This window comes from Acipenser ruthenus, chromosome 3 (genome assembly GCF_902713425.1).
Source record: "Acipenser ruthenus chromosome 3, fAciRut3.2 maternal haplotype, whole genome shotgun sequence".
Classification (NCBI taxonomy): Eukaryota; Metazoa; Chordata; class Actinopteri; order Acipenseriformes; family Acipenseridae; genus Acipenser; species Acipenser ruthenus.
In genome coordinates, this window is record NC_081191.1 from 67,693,506 (window position 1) to 67,711,467 (window position 17,962).

At 37.2% G+C, this 17,962-nt stretch overlaps 1 protein-coding gene across 1 annotated transcript; it reads right to left on the reverse strand.

The window, feature by feature from the left end:
* Positions 1-10,055: 10,055 nt before the first annotated feature.
* LOC117394302 (zinc finger and BTB domain-containing protein 14-like) lies at positions 10,056-17,505 on the reverse strand. Its single transcript, XM_033992428.3, has 2 exons — positions 17,149-17,505; positions 10,056-11,808 (listed from the first exon to the last, which is right to left on the reverse strand). Exon 2 carries the CDS (start codon positions 11,791-11,793, stop codon positions 10,462-10,464), a length of 1,332 nt encoding a protein of 443 aa, XP_033848319.2. The 5' UTR covers positions 11,794-11,808; positions 17,149-17,505; the 3' UTR covers positions 10,056-10,461.
* Between the last annotated feature and the right edge of the window lie 457 nt (positions 17,506-17,962).

The window sequence follows — 17,962 nt, forward strand, 5'->3', positions numbered from 1 at the left end:
ATTGCTTACACACTAGTCACAAATCAGCTTTTGGAGCACATGAATTTGGATGGATCTAAAAATAGAAAAAGATCAGAAAACAAGGCAGCGATACTGACATCTTGTGGTCTGGAATTGCAATTTGTTGTCTGAAATAACTTGGATCAAGCCTGGTTATTTGTCGGCTAATGCTTTTAACAAGGTATGACCAATAATATGAACTGAAGTAAAAAAAAATGTACATTTAAATACAAAAATTACACACACACACACACACACACACACACACACAATATTCTAAATAAAAATACATGTTTACCCCAATATTTACATATATAAAGAATACTATAAAGTGCTCCCTCATTACACTTCTAAAAAAACATATTGATGAAGGCAGTCAATTAACCCTAAATGAATGTGAATTTGTGAATAACCAAATCGTGAAATAATGAGGAATAATGGTTTTGGGTAGTACTATTTTGGTCTTGCTTTATTTTAATAGACATTGTTTTGTCAATAAACTCTAACAACTATCTTACTAACAAGTTACCAACAACTGAGTCGAGAGTTGAGAGATGAGCCTGTCAAGCAGTGAACTCCCTAGTCTGACGCTGAGGCATAGCTGTGGGAGGAATCCAGAAGAATCGTTCACTTAACTATCCTAATGCAGTCCTCGCTCGTTTTTTTTATCATAGCCATACTGACACCTGGTGGCACTGTTGTTCAATACAGCTATAAATGTAAATATTTATTTGCACTTTTTATAATATTTGCAATGATTCTGAATGTCTCTGAGTTCTGTTAAAATTATATATTTGTCTGCTTGTCTTTAGGGTTTTTTTCTTCTTTCTTTATGGACTTGAGAAATGATATGCATCTATACATGGAAGTAGATTAAAAACTATTATTCTTGAACAGATGGACTTCACAACTATCTATAAAACGTTAAATTAGGGTCTTGTTAGTAGTCTTTAATTGTTTCTTGTTTGTTTTGCAATTAAAGTGGTTTTTTTATCCTTTAAGTTGCAGTACCGACAATTTAGAGTAAACAGCTTTGAGAATTTTGTGAATAAAACACAAGACAGCTGCAGAGGCCTGCAAACAAAATGGCAGCCATTTAGACTGAGCAATAGAGAATGATGATAATAGAATGAAAACAATATTAGAGCAAAAGAACCATTCAGAATCATTGCAATCGTTGTAGAAAATGGGAATATGAATACAAAATATATTTAAATTACATTTGTAGCTATATGTACTTTAAGGACTAATTTGGGCCATTTTACATTATTTTACTTTGAGCTACTTTATTTCATGTCCATGTCCAACAGGATTCAGGCCTGGTGAGAAAGAATATTTTCAAATTACCATCAATACATTTGGTGATTGATCTATTCTGAATTTAAATTCATACCCATTTTATATTTCATTTATGCTGTGTTATTGTTTTTTTTTTTATGTGAATCTTCAAGATCGCTGCATAAGAGGAACTTCAAAGCTGTCTTTGAAAAAGGACCTGGGTTACCTGGATTAATGTTTTTTTTTTTTAAACCACGTTAAAAGGACACACCCCATACAAAATCCCCTTTGTGCGGTGCCTTGAATATTTGTTTTAATATCAAACAATGGGTTTAGCTAAGGCGGTACACATAATCTAGATTTAATCTGCCCCTGTTAGTGTATGTGTGGTTGGGTTTGTACATAAAATGTATTTAATTTGTATAACTGAAAAGTTTTGTAAAAATAAGAGTGCTGGATATGACAGGGCTAGGGGGTTAAACTTCCCTCCTTGCCTAATTGAATCCTAATGTGCAGTAGGTGGCCAAGTGTTAAATGACTAATTGATGATCAGTGTTCATCTGCCTTTAAAAATGGACTGGAAAGTTATTTGTTCTTCTTTTGTTGTTCCTTTCTTGAGTGCTTTTGTCTGCAAGCTTGGAGGTGAAGATGGGGGTGGAGGTGGAGGTGAAGGAGGTGCAGGTGGAGGTGGTGGTGGAGGTGAAGGTAGAGGTGGTGGATGTGAAGGTGGAAGTGGAGGTGGAGGTGGAGGTGAAGGTGGTGGATGTGGTGGAGGTGGAGGTGAAAGTGACGGTGAAGGTAGAGATCGTGGTGGACGTGGAGGTGGTAGATGTGGAGTAGGTGGTGGAGAAGGTAGAGGTGGTGAAGGTGGTGGTGGAGGTGGTGAAGGTGATAGAGGTGAAGGTGGTGGATGTGGTGGAGGTGGAGGTGAAGGTGGAGGAGGTGGAGGTGGACGTGAAGGTGAAGGTAGAGATGGTGGTGGACATGGAGGTGGTAGATGTGGAGTAGGTGGTGGAGGAGAAGGTAGAGGTGGTGAAGGTGATGGAGGTGAAGGTGGTGGCGGTGAAGGTGGTGGTGAAGGTGGAGGTAGAGGTAGAGGTGGAGGTGGAGGTGAAGGTGAAGCTGGAGGTCAAGGTGGTGGTGGAGGTGGAGAACCCTCACAACTATGTGTGGAACCAGGGTGAGCTACAAAACGATCACTGCGTGTTTAATCAGGATCATAGATTTATGAAAGGGATTCATTTAGGGGAATTTTAATCCCAAAGTGTTTACTTAGTTTGTGCAGGGAGAAGATTCATGGTGCAGGACCTCCCTTTTAGTGGGAGAAGCGCACAGCCCGAGCTTGGCCACCTTTTATTTTCTAGATTTGTTTTGTAGTGTTTGTTTTGCCTTTTTGTATATATCCATGTACCTGTTTGTATATATCCTCCCGCACTATGGATACCATTGTTGGTACTCTAGTGGCGGCCACCAACCACTGCAACCTGCAATTCTCAATAAAAACTGGACACCTGAGCGGCGTTTCAACTGCAAACCCTCTGTGTCAACGGATACCCACACAGTAATAGAACACCAGTTACAAGGTCCCTCTGAAGAGTAAAAACAGACACAAAACAAAAGGCAAAATGTTCATATAAAATGTAATACTGGGTACCAATAGCACTGACCTGGTTGGACTATAAATATTGTGTTATTCAGCCTCTAATGCCAATTGTCTAGCCTAAATGTCACATAATAAAAATCAAAGCACAATAGAGGTGCATAGATAAGTCACATTAATTGATTGGTTTGTCCCACTGGCCACATCAGATCATAATACACGTCAAACATCTTCTGCTGGGCTTTCAATGGCAGGGCAACTCACCAGGAGTGCAGGGCAGACAATTCAGAGTCGTTATCTGATGACATTTCAACAGCATTTGAAAACTTACTCAGTTGTAATTAAAACACACTTTTGCATTTGATACAATTATCCCACTCTACTGTGTAATTGTTCATAAAACATGTCTAACCCTTTATTAGCCTTTGTTAGGTAACTGTAACATTCTTTGTTATTATTTTTAAAATACCCTTCCAACAGTAAGCAAATGGTATTTTCACCAAACACAGAGTTGCTAGTGTTAGTTTTGTGCTAATGAAAATAAAAATCAAGGATATAATTTGTGTCTATCCCATATGCTTTACAACAGATAGAGACTTAAAAGTGCACAAATGTCGGGTGATACCCTACCAGGGTTTTGTATTGTGGGGTGTCAATATGTGTAAAATGTCAGGTAGGTTTATATGGACAGTTTAATCCTCCATTTCAACCACGCAGGGATTGAAAAATGGCCTTCAGATTTCCTCCAAATTGAAATATCTTAATGGTGTACTTGCCCGTATTGTCATATGGGGTAATGTATCCTGTCTTAAAGGTGGATAAACTTATCGACATGGAAAGTTTCAGTGGGGAGAGCATCATTTTACTAGGATAACTAGCAGTACAGGTTTCAAGTCCAACGCATAAAACAAGAATCCATAAAATGAATACACAGGGTCAGGTATGGTTTTTAACAACAGAGGACATGCTTGAAGGATAAACACGTGTTTCAGGTTTGATTTGAAGATAGGAAGATCAGGAAGAGTACAACAAAGCTTTCACCCCAATCTCTGCTTATCTAGAATAACCAAAGATGTAATCTGCCTCATTGCAGCTGAGGTGTTTTTTTTTTTTTTAATTTGGAATGGGCAATTATTTTTTCTCGTTTTCTTCCCAATTTCGAAAGCCATTTCTTTTTTTATTTCAACCTGGCTCACTGCTGCCACCCCCACACTGACTCGGGAGAGACAACGATGGACACACACCTCCTCCGAAACGTGTGCCGTCAGCCGTCCGCTTCTTTTCAATCTGCAGGCCCGCCATGCAGCCACCTCAAAGCTACAGCAGCTCTGGGCAATTTACAGGCAGCCCCGCAGGCGCCCGGCTAGTCTACAGGGGTCGCTGGTGTACGGTGAGTAGAGGACACCCTGGCCGACTGAGGTCTTACTTTAACTTAAAGTTTCTACCTATTTTTAGAATCATCTTTTTTTTTTTTTAACACTTCTTATATTAAAAAATGAAGTTGAACAAATCCCAACAGTATTACACTACAATAATTGAGTTATACATTAACACTGAGCAAAATCAAGGACATACAGTAATTTATAGATTATACAGTTCAATTTAAAAATAAGTTTATATCATTTTGATTAAGGATACATTTACAGTGTGCTACATTAAAATCTGCTTATGTGCCAAAAAAGTCTGAAAAAAAATAACAGCTAATACAATCCTCTACCAAAGTGCTGTGCAAGAATTGACACAGCCGTTATCATAATACATTCCATAATAGCATTCTTAGATGGAGCAAAAATGAATTAGGGACAATTAATTTCATTAATAAGTAATATTATCACTTTTTCTTTTCACATTTCTCAAGGGGGGCAGTGACTTTCAGGAGGCCCTTTTTCACCGGGGTCGTCATCGTCTCTGTTTGCGGTTTCTCCTGTGTGTACTGCTGGACAGCCTGGAGTACAGCCGCTTTTACAATCTGTGTACTGGCGTTACGCAACTCTGCATCCTGTGGCTGACTCCCAGATTTGCCACCTACAGCGTATAAAAATAATAGCAATTAACTTTAATAATTAAACTCTTCTGCCATAATAACCGCCCAGAGTTTGACCATTTGAGAAACCTCTACAGGTTTACATATTTTATGAGCAGTTAAGAGTTCAATCTCCAGATTTATTTTGTTGTGAATTGTTTATATGTGGCTGCTAGACATCAGGTGAACAATTTTTAGCATTATGTTCATTTTCTTCAGAGATGGAGCACAGGGAGTGAAAAAAAACCATTGCATGCGAACTATTTCAGCATGTCTCTCCCAGCTGGAGCTCCTACTGAACAAAACAACAAGCACAGGTTTAACACTAAGGACTGTTCCAGTAAAAAAAATAAAAAATAATCATAAAGTAGTACTGGTGTGGTGTTATTTTGTGGTACGCGTTACAATGTGGTACACTGTGCACTGCACTTGCCCAGGAACGCGCAAATGATTTTAGCGCAAAAAACAAGGAAACGACCATCTGAAAGGAGCACAATGCCTTAGTTCTTTCTAATATATATTTTTTTCACAATTGAGCACATTTATGTGACTTTAACTGATTAGCAACAAATTGGGTTATCTAAAATTGTAAACATACACAATTTTGTGGGTGAACTACAGCTTGTGTTGTTCATAGTGATTTGTGCAGTAGTCAATCACAGCACTGAGACGTACCACATTCTGACGATGTACCACTTTCTGGCCTTACAACGGTAGTAAAACATGTTTCTGTTCAATACTTATGTAGGTATATAGGAGTATGATACGGCAATGGCCTCACAATTAAAGGACAAGGGTCTGTAAGATGGGATTTTTATGAAGAATAAATGTTTACAATGGAAGTTGTCACCATGAATGGAACTGTCATAGGGTATATGTTTACATTTGTATTGTTTCCATGGGTATCAAATGGGTTTCAAATCCTACGTAGACCCTCTTGTGAAATTTTGCTCATTTTAAAATCATTTCTCTTACTTTCCTTTCATTTTTTAATGTGAGCGCCAATTTAAACAACTTTAGTATGTTGTCTAGCATTATGGGATGTGATAAACATCAAAAGATAATATTGTTTAAGGCAGCGCTTAACAAAAAGGATTCAAAGTAAGAAAAAGGACCTTAATCATTGACGACAGACTGTCACAACCACCAAGGACAAATACCACATCCACTTTAGGTTGAGAATCCTGTTTCTAATTACTGTAATACTGACTGACCGTGCATGCTCAGCTGCATTTTGCCCCTTCTGTTCCTTGGTCTGAGAAATATTGAGTGACATTTGGACTCGTCACACCAATTAGCAGTAACGTACAAGTGCCAATTACTTTGATGATGTGCTCCTTGCCATCAGGAGAGCTAATTAGTCACCCAGTGGGGAAGACAAGACTAACCTGGCCAACCACAGCAACTGTTGCTGCCATTTAAAAAGCATAAATGTCACAAGAACGAAGATATTTAAAAATACATACAGCAGTTTATCTTTGAAATATTTGCATTGCTGAAATTAAAGTAATGCAAACCAAAATGGATGCAGACAATGTATCCTGCAAGTTCAAGTTAAGTTACCAGCGTAGCTGCTTTTCATCCTTGAGCGCATGTTTTTGTAACCAAGTTACCCAATTTGTTTTAGCTTCTTAAATAATTTGTTCAAATAAATCCAAATAGGTTGGTAAAGTCAGAACCAGTCAACACATTATTGTTAACTGTGTATCAAACCTGTAGGATAGACCATAAACAGTTATTTACTTTATTATTATTATTATTATTATTATTATTATAGGATTCAGTCAAAAAATGTTCACTATAATGGCCCTTCTGAAAATTAAGCTGTTTGTGTTGCATCCAAGAATAAGAACTTTTTTTTTTTTTTAATCAGGCTGCTAATATAAATAATGTTTTCTTTTAAAGCTAAATTGTTAGGAATTGAATATTATTTCCTTTTTTTCTGTGTGAAAAGGTTAACAAATGGTGCAGTATCTCCCTGGGATCACACGCAGGGTAAAATAAGGCAATTGTTCAAATTAGTTACAACACAGTTCTATACTAATAATTTTGTGAATCTTCATATTTTGTAAATATAAATTCGATAATATAACAGATTTAAGATCCTCTGTATTCAGAATGCTTATATTGTTGCCAGATGTACCTTTTTGTTGTATTATTGTGCACTGTAACTGTCTAGAGAACAGTAAGCTCTACATCTGTAAATGTGTATCCATTTTGACCTAATTTGAAATAAGAATTTAAACACATACAGGTGATTACTACATTGAACATGTACTGATGTTATAATCTGAGTTTATGATTTACTATACACAATACATCATTACATGTAAGCATTTCCCATGTACTTAAATATGAATTTAAAGTTGCATTCACTGTTTTGCTAGCTGAGAGCTAAACATACATCTTTAATTTAAATAAACATTGTGAATTTATTACTGGTGTACCTGTTTGTTGAATTTCAACATCACTTTGTACACAAGACATTAGAAATGTTCATAAGCCACTGAATTATAAAAGAGAAGTATTTATGAACTGACAAATAGAAAACGTGAAAATACTCACCAGAGCTTGAAGCATACACCATTGTTATCCCAAGGAAAGTATATTTTATTCGGATGTATTTTATAAATCGATGCTGCCTGCCGAGTCTGAGATTGGCTCCCTTCACTCCAGCTCAGTTATTTAATTCGTAGTCAGTGAGAGAAACAACAGCAATAACTATATGAACTGGGCATGTACTCTAACATGTCTCTGCAGGAGGAATACTAATTGCTCCTAATTACATGTTGTCTTCTCCTATGGGTGTAGCATCCCATTTCATTTCTTTCAAGATTTCAAATATATCCCATATAATCTTAAACAGTTACTGTAGGTGATTAACCCCATAAAATGAAATGTCAAAACCACAAAATCCAAAGATGGCAATACCATATCCATAAGGTGCTTTTGAGTTATTAATATTTTATTAAGCGTTAGTGATTAAACCTTTGCTGTGAACACATTTTTCCATTATGTTATCCCAACTGTTGACATTTATACAACAATAAATTAATAATTAACGTGGCTGGTAATTGCTCACTAGCAGTCAATCAAGGGATTTTTTATCACCTGCTTGAAAACAGTCAATCAACATATCAGTTCTAAATACAGGCTTTTCAAGGTATTGTTTCAATGTAAAAAATGTACATTTGAACATCACCATGAAGATGACCAGTGGGCTTTTAAAGAGCCAGTAAATCATAAACACTAATTTAATTAAATGAACACATTTCAGAATGCAATCTTAAATTGATTTCATTGAATAGTTAAACAGCTGAATAAATAGTAGCCATCCGTTTGCATGTCACATTTGCAAAATAGAATTTACTATTGTCAATTTAAAATACATTACTGGGAACCTACTACTTGTATTTTTTAAAGATTTTTGGACCATTGCTTTCTATTAGCTAGTTCCCCTGACTAGTTTGTCCATCCCTACTAATATTGTCTTTAAAACATTTTTAGCCAACTTTTTTAAAGCAGGTCCTTTAGCAAAGTGAACTTAAAAGTTGTAATAAAAAGAATCACATATTGCTGAATCAATCATTGCATCTGCTTGCTGCTTTCCCTTTTACAGAATTCAGAATCTTACTGTGAAAAAAATATATAATTTCATAATCACAAAATAAACTTTGCAAATTCACATTTGAAAATGTTGGGGTGACGGTGGGGTCTTCAAAGTGTATTATTATTATTATTATTATTATTAATTTCTTAGCAGACACCCTTAAATGTTAAAGATTTGAGAACCAAGATGACCAAAAATGCTGGCCTGTCCAGAATGCAGAAACCTTTATCAACAGAATCAACAAGCAGGTTTTCCTATAAGCATTTTATTATGTATAGCAGTAGCTGTGCTGGGTATTATAACAGAACCAGTCCACACTCATAAATAACAGTATGTGTTTTATTATAAAAAATGTTGTGTAGCGCTTTAATAGCACCTCTGCTCAACTTCTTTAAAATAATTTTAAAACCAGTTGTACATAGAGCATGTGTAAAATGTAACTTGCATACATTTCTTACCAATATAAACATTATGCATCAAAATTCCTTTCAAACTTAATTCATTAATGTTGTCTCATTTTAAGAACTGTTCTTAAAGGGTACATAAGGACCTTTTTATTTTATTGTTACATGTTCCCATGTGTTGCTACAACTGTTTACATAAGGTGTGTTTTAAATTTATTTATTTATTTGATTTTTTACTTTTTGACCACTTTTTTTAAGCTTTTACATTGCATTCCCTGCCTCAAGATGGCTTCGCATGTACCCACATGGACCTCTCAGAACTTTATTTCCCATGATTCTCCTGCTCACTGGTAAATCCATCTGTTACATATGTGAGCAGGAGGATGATGGGAAATGTAGTTCTGAGAGGTCCATGCGGGTACATGGGAAGCCATCTTGCGGCAGGGAGTGGCGCATCCAGTAAAGGCCCTCCGTGGGGAGTGCAGGATGTGCCCTATAGTCTGGACGTCGCGAGTTCGAGTCCAGGCTATTCCTTTGCCGACCGAGGACGGGAGCTTCCAGGGGGCGGTGCTCAATTGGCCGAACGTCGCCCGGGGGGAGGGTTAGGTCGGCCAGGGTGTCCTCGGCTCACTGCGCACCAGCGAACCCTGTAGTCTGGCCGGGCGCCTGCGGGCTTGCCTGTAAGCTGCCCGAGAGCTGCGTTGTCCTCCGATGCTGTAGCTCTTGGGTGGCTGCATGCTGAGTCCGCAGTGTGAAAAAAAGTGGTCGGCTGACGGCACACGCTTCGGAGGACAGCATGTGTTCGTCTTTGCCCTCCCGACTCAGTGCAGGGGTGGTAGCGGTGAGCTGAGCCTAAAAATAATTGACCAATTCTAAATTGGGAGAAAATTATCAAAATAATTGGCAACGACTAAATTAAAAAGAAATTTAAAAAATTTAAAACAACACACACCTTATGTAAACAGTTGTAGCAACACATGGGAACATGTAACACAATAAAATAAAAAGGTCCTTATGTACCCTTTAATGTACTTATTATTTTTTAATTACAAAACTGGTACTGTATAACAGTACATACATGGTCAACCAAAGTAAGGCAATACAGTCATCCTAAATTAAACTGCCTCACGGTACAAGTCATTATAAAGCTTTGGTATATTCTTTTTTTTATTAATAACAAAAAATATTTTATTTTTACACTGACTTAAACATAAGAAAAGGTGCCACTGTTTTAAACCACACCCCACAATGATGACACAGAATAACTTATTATACAACTGTTCATTATGCATTTAAACAGATGCAAGTGAAGTAATGTTTGTTTAGAAGAAAAAAAAAAACATGTTTTAGTTGTTTTAACAATTCATTTCTACATTGGAATAATTTTTAAACCTAGTTCATCTAAAATGTAATTTCATAAAAAAAAAAAAAAAAAAACAACAAAACAAAACAAAACAAAACAAAAAAACTAGAATTCCTGCGTACTTTCAAAACAATCCTGCAGCTGACCATTATTAAATGGTTGCGCATCACAGTATTTCCAATTTCACGAGCACGCTATAGTTTCCAGTTGTTGTTCGGCCTCAGCCGCCATGGCTGCTGCTTGCAACTGCTCTGTTTCGCTCTGAATAGCGCTGGCAGGAACCTGCTTGCGTTCACTGTGCATGTTGTTCTCGTGCCTTTTTAGATCTGATGCTTTGGCAAACGCCTTACTACAGGAGCCACAAACAAAGGGCTTTTCTCCCCTGTGCCGTCTTTCATGGTCTTTCAGGTGGGATTTATGCTTGAATGCTTTGTCACACATTTGGCATCCAAAGGGACGTTCATTGCTGTGGACTCTTTCATGCTTCTTAAGGTCTGGTGCACGGATAAAGGACTTTCCACACACATCACATCGGTAGGGCTTGTAGCCTGTATGTATTTTTAGGTGTTCTTTTAAGTGAGCGTGAGTGGTAAAGGCTTTGTTGCACATTTCACAAATAAATGGCCGCTCTGCAGAATGCAGCTTCTCATGTTTTCTCAGTCGGTTTTCATCAATGAAGGTCTTGCCGCAGACCTGACAAGCAAGCTGTTCCCTGTGTCCATATAACAAATACTCAAACTTCATGTCTCCAGCGGTTGTTGTCCACCCTGGTGGCTGCTCATCTTTGACCTCACTTATGCTGTCTGCGAACGTTAGAGTCTGAGGTGTCTGTGAACCCAAGTCTTTAGGTTCGGGCTCCATGGATTCCACCTCTTGGCTATAGCAGCTCACTTTATGAACATCTTCACTGCTAAGCTCTTTAAGAATTGCTTCTTGGACTCTAAGGGTGCTATGGGGTGACTTGTCAACTTCTTGGTTTGGTTGTGTCTCTTCTACAACATCATCTGATGGACTCTCATCTCCAAGTACCTCTACATCATTGTCATGGTTATCGTGTGATCCTGTACTTGGAATAGTGATTTTATCAACAACATCATAAGCAAATTTGGCCTTCCTCTGGTCACTCTTTTCTCCAGAGGAAGACAAATCCCTTTTCTGAGTACAAAGCTTATCCAGAAAACGAATGCCAAGGATCTGGCCAGAAGACATCATAAGATTTACATCTTCTTTCTTCACAGAAATTTTGGCAGTATACATGTAGTTTAGTACCTCCTCAAAGATATCGGAGCGCAAGAAATCAATCTCAATCACAGAGGAGTTGTCAACTTCGTGTTTTTTAAATAACTTCTTGAAATAATTGCTGCAAGCTGCCAAAACACAGCGATGTGCCCTAAATTTAACATCTTCCACAACGACGGCAATGTCACAGTATTCACCTTCCAACCTCTGCTCGTTTAATATCTTCAGAAAGACTGTTTTGTGCTCGTCGTCAACATACTTCACTGTTTCCGACATGGTAACCAAAAGATCCTGCCAATTCAAAAAAATAAAGAAAACAAAATTAAACACTTTGTGAACTATGCTAGCACTTTAACACTAGAACCGCCGCGGTTATACTCATACCTAAAACCGCCGCAGGTAGACATTATGAGGGTTACATTTTAAACAACATCAATATTAAAATGAAAGACAAACTATCAGATACAACTCAAAAGTTTTATTCAAGCACATCATATCAAACATCTGCACAGCCAAAACACTATTTAAATGAACAATTAAACATAAAAGGGTTTATTTTCTAACTTACCACTACTTCAAATGAAAAACTATAATAAAAGAAACATTAAAAAAACTAGTGTAAACAGGTACTGTATATGTACATACAAAACTGTACAAATGAATGTATTTTTTAGTTTAAAACAAAAGTAACATGATTTATCTGCGTGTGGCACTCTCTGTGGCACTGAATCCAGCTTGAGCTGCTGCAGCCTGCTGCTTTGCAGTTTTCTGATTGAAATGTTTCTGCCGAAGCGCTGTGGCTAGCTTCAAGATGAAATCTCTCCTTCATTTATTTTCCCTGGTGCATTCCTTGTACATAACGAAGGTATTGGTGGCTGCCAGGTCCAGTAGAGATAACAGGCTTGTATATTCAAAAAAAAAAAAAAAAAAAGAATATTGTAGGATATATTCAAAATTAGGGATGCACCAAATTTTTGGGGAAAGTTTTGGGGATTCGGACGAATACCGAATCCATCTCAAAAGATTTGGCCGAATACCGAACCGAATACCGAAACTACAAAAACTGTCAAGAAAAACTGAAGGAAACTGTTGAATGAAAAACAGACTGGCAGCTACTAACAAGGGACGCGCACAATCTATAGTTTTGAGCCTTTTACATAATCGTATTTTTATTACCAAATGGAAATATATACCTGACTAAGATTTTAGTTTGAAACTTACACAATTTACCGATAGCCCCCTCCCACCCACAACAGAAATGTCAAAATACAGACCAGTTTACTTAACCTTTACAAGAAAGGAGAGCTGCATCTTTGTCATAACCCACTATTTTCTTTTATGACGTTTCAACCCGTGTCACCTGATCTGAGAGCTGAGGAAAAAATTACCGTGTGTAACACATATCAAATAGGCTACGAAATAGTTTTAAAATTATTATAATAAAACACAGCAGTTCCCAATTTTTTTTTTTTTCTTTTTTCTGTTTTTACCATTTAAAAAAAACGTAATTAGGTTAATTTAAATGAACTTATGCACACCGCAGGCAAGGTGAACAACACAAAACCGTAAACTACTGGCTTCTACTTTTTCCATTTGATTTGCGTTCGTCTTCATTGGATTAAGTATGGTTTTATCTAATTGTATTGAAAAATAGTATTGTTAACTTTAAAAACAGGTTGTATTTTTTTAGTGCAGTGTGGGGTGCTCCAAAGTAAACAGATAGGCGTGTTTCATAACTTTTAGTTTTGAACTTGATCAATTCTATATTACTGCTATGCTCATGGTTTCACTACCATAAATCTTCTCTGTGTGAACATTGGGATCGTATTGTTCAAAGTGACTGCCGTAATAGCAGTCTGTATGAGGAGTACTTTTTGTGTTGTAATACAGACGTTAAAAATAGTCTGCAACGTTGTCTAATTGTTTAAGTCCTTAAAAAGGTTTCTATTTATTTTCCATGATTTATTTAACGCACTCGAACGGTGAATTATTTTCACTGATTCAGCCCTTCTCGTTGTTTATCCCTTACAGAATACCCCGCCTCATTTATAACCCAGCTACAGAAACCGTCCCCCCGCCACCCATTCCCCCACTTTTGAAACCAAAGTTACGCCACTGCCTGTACTGACCATTAGTTTCACATTTTCCCTTCAAATATGTAAATCTCAAGCTTAATGCTCTACTGCCAAATGCATTTTTATCGTACAGCACTCATTCTGCATTAATATTCTTTTGATTCCGTGATTCTGTCCGTGCTCTCGTTAACACAGATTCCTTAGAGCCCTATAAGACCTGAAAAAAGGCAATGCGATGGAGATACACAACAACGCAGGAAGCTGGTCTGTCCTTAATTTATGCAAGATGTATTTAGAGTGATCACGTGGAAGAACAGGTCAGGTTTCCTTAAGGGGGAAAACCATAGAAAGGGAAACATATCTTTGCGGAAAATATGCAAAAATAATTTGATATATATTTTACTGTTAAGTTGCGTTTAAATGTATAATACAAATGTTTAAACGGAAATATTTTTAATCCACGTTTACCGTTTAAACCCTTACAGCCCTAGTAGGAAAACAAAACTGTTAACACAATAGCTGTCAGTCTATGGATTTCCTTATTCCCCACCCCCCAGAGCCATTGATTTGTCAACATTCAGACTCAACCCGCCCCTTGAATTTGCCGAAATACATGTTAATTGCAATTCTGAAAAAACAGTAAGTGACTGGTGAGGAAACAAAGACAAACTTAAAATGGCGAAAGAAAAGCGAGCTGACAGTGGCGAAAAGTGTTTATGGACCGATGTAGAAAACATTTTGTTTGAATGTAGTAACTTGTTCTATATGTCAGTGCAACGCAGTGGTACACTTCTAAAGTATGTATATAGTCATGGTTTTGATTAACAAAACAAAATGAATGTATTTGTACAGCTGGAAACTGAATGAAATTGTACTGTGCCGTATGCAACCATGTTTTGTTTACTGGTTATTAGATGGTGCACTGTTTATTTTATTTTATTATTTTTTTTTTCTTTTTTAATTGATGCAAGCAGCACTGTTTAATAATACAACAAATATGTAAAAGCCAATGCAGCGGGAACTACTGTCCAAGTATGGTTTTGGAAAGAAATGTTCAGTAAAGCAAAGAAGATATTTCTTGAACTTGTTTGGGTACTTGATAAAGCTAAAATAAAATACAGGTAGTTTAATATGGATGTGACATGGGATGTATAACTTGATTTCACATTCTTAATTTTTTACTTTTTACATTTTAGAAATTTTGTAAAACGGAATAGTTTCTAGCAGTTTAACAAAAAACGAAAAATTAAATTATTAATGTAATAAAATATTGCAAACAAGTTATTTTGAAACTAAACCTGTGTATCTTTATTTATCGGTGTTAAGCATGTAGGAAAAAATCAATTGTAAAAAAAGTATTTTAAACACAAAAGGTTTCTTCGTAAGATTTAAGTCTCAAAAAGGGGGAGCGACTTTTATGCCAGTGCGACCTATAAAAACGATTTTTACAGTAATTTCTAAAATTATTTCTGAGTCTAATTTGTGGTCAAGCGTGCACTTGTTGGGATGTTTTTAAAAAAATTAAGTTTAGTGTTTAGAAGCATTGAGAGAAACTTTCCCTGGCAAAAAAATGTAATGATTTTTCTTAAGATTAGTTTGCCATTTACTAATTTTTTAGATTTAAATGCTACTGTAAAGCCATAAACATTTGCATACTTGCCAACAGTCCCTATATGGTCGGGACAGTCCGATTTCCTAGCAAATGTCCCGTGTCCCGATGCATAGGAAGAAAGTCCCGATATTTACACATAGAAAAAAATTCATTTATTCTGCACAGTAGAGTTAGTGAAAACCACACGCTGTGCTCTTCGTGCGGCTGACACATCTGCTGATCACTAACTTACCGGTATACAAAGGTAGGAACGCTTCATTGTGTGTGTGTGTGTTTACTGTCATGCTGGTCGTGTGGTGTTGAGTTGAGGGGCTACGTCTATTATTCTATGATAGAGTGTTTTTTTGCATATGACACCTCCCATGTGTATAATGCGTATAACACCCCCGTATAACATGATTTATTATCTGTGATGCAACAAACTAAAACGCCTGTACATCAGGAGTTGAATTCAACTTATAGAAAAAGATTGAAAAAAAAAAAACAAGCAGAAGATATTTTTAGATTTTAATAACTCCAAGTATTGCTTATTATAGTTGTACTCTTAGTATGTTACTTAAATTTCCTAGCAAATGTGTTCCAAACTGTACTGAAATGAACATTTCCTTAAAGTATGTTATACATTTGTTGAGGTGAGGTGGGGTCACAGGGAACCCTTTGTGTATCTTGAAGAATTTAGTGAACCAGTCAAGCTACAAGGCTAGATCTGCCCCTGTTAATCACTCCTACAATTTATATTCTACTTTGTTTGTGTGACGGGGAGGGGGCAAGCACATTTTCCCAGCATTTTGTCCCTTGGACAATACGTTTTTTTTTCCAAAAACTGCACACCCCTGAGCCTACGCCTGGAAGGTACCCACCACCGAACAAAATCACAGTTGAGAGTAGTTAGTAAATACATTATATGGGTCTCTTCCACAACACTGAAAACATTACGACTGCATCTGGAATGTTTAGGAGATAATATAAGCAGTTGTAATCGTGGAGCAGCCGGAATGCATATGGCCTTTGGTAAAATTGAGTTAGACACACACATCTCATCATAATTACTAGAGGTTAAACATTCATTCAGTTGGCCAATTATCATTCAACGTGCAAGGCGCAGGTTACTATTACTAGCTATCGACACCCACTCACGCGCCTCGTGAACGTTTTGTGCATGTCCCGCAACGATTACTTGTACTGGGAAGTTCTACCTTGTTTCGTGAGAGCGATTTAATGCATTTTTTAAAAAAGTTTTTGTAATATTTCGATATAATTTATTTAAAAAAACAGGTGGACCACTGAGCTATTACCGTTTTTATTAGTGCAATATTAAAGACTACAAGCATTGAAGAAAGTCAGTCTAGAGCCTGTTTTTTTTTATCCCCCAACATGGACGGCAAACTAGAAGCAGTGATCGGATTCGCACTGCCGCGGATTAAACTGGTTTATTTCAGTCCGGTTAATTTTACCGTATGAGCTAAATGTGTGGTTCAGTTTAGTTTTTTTTTCTTTTCTTTAATGAATTGCTGAAAAGTAGAGACGTGTATGTACAGTGAGGATATACGGGTACGTCCATCCATTTTGAGCCAGCGCTGAACTGGCACCCGCCCTGTTTTTTTGTTTGTTTTTTTTCCCTTTTGCGGTAGTTGAAACTCGTTTTTTTTAATGTGCTCAATGAAATAATAACGTTCGCATTTTACGTCAGATTTCCGTTCATATAAATATTTTCTACTACAACATTTTCACCCACATACGACTCAAGCTGCAGTAGCACTGAGATGCTGTAAATCGCCCATATCTTTTTGCACAATGCCCGAGCAGCCATGAACACTCATCGCACAGCAAAACTCGTCCTGATGCAAACGTGAGCGCGCAGCTACCTTAACACTACAATGGTTTAACTAGATAAATGATAAAACCAGACTTTTTAAAATATATATATAGATTGGAATATCTTACTTGCAAAAGAGGAGCTGGTTCTTTTTGCAGATCTTGTTTTTTCAACGCCGCCCTTGGTAGAAATGAATAATACTTTGTGTAGTATTGGTCTGAGAACGTGCAGGAAGGACGCGCCGCGCAGGCACGGAACTGCAGGGAGAATAATTAGTGCAGCGGTCTTCTGGGGTAATGCAGGCAATGCATAGAGACACGTACGAGTCTTTAGCTGCAAATGTGTGTCCGTACGCTTTCAATGTAGGGAAAGACCAAACTAAACCACTAGACGAGTGAGAACTACCCCGAAAGTCAATTTCCTTACGCAAATGCTGCAAGTCACAGAATGTGCGGAGCGCGCGCTAACCTAGATTTGGGGCGCGAACCTCAGTCACGAGCGGGTAGATTGAATTTTCCGACCGAACAGATAAATGTTGTTAGCGCCAACATTGTCGTCGGTGAAATTTAATTACGATAAAAAAAATTGCCTTTTTATTTTCTGGCATCTCGTTGTCAAGTACCCCTTGGCAGGGGTGTACATTAACTTTCAATGGATGACCAGGCAATAAAAAGTACAGGCATAAGTGCCTTTTCACCTGGACAGATATACTTTAGCAACCTAATGTTCAAGTTTATAACCACAAACTTGTTTATGTCTTTTTTTTTTCGTAACAGTTAACTATTTTCTAAAAGCAATAAGACCCATCGGTATGGGGAAATACAGACCCCACCCTGTTGGGTCTTATTTCTTACAATTACCTCAATGAAAAAAAAAAAAAGACTATAGCTTCTAGATAGATAAGATATTATTTTACATTTTGAACTACAATTTGTGAAATAC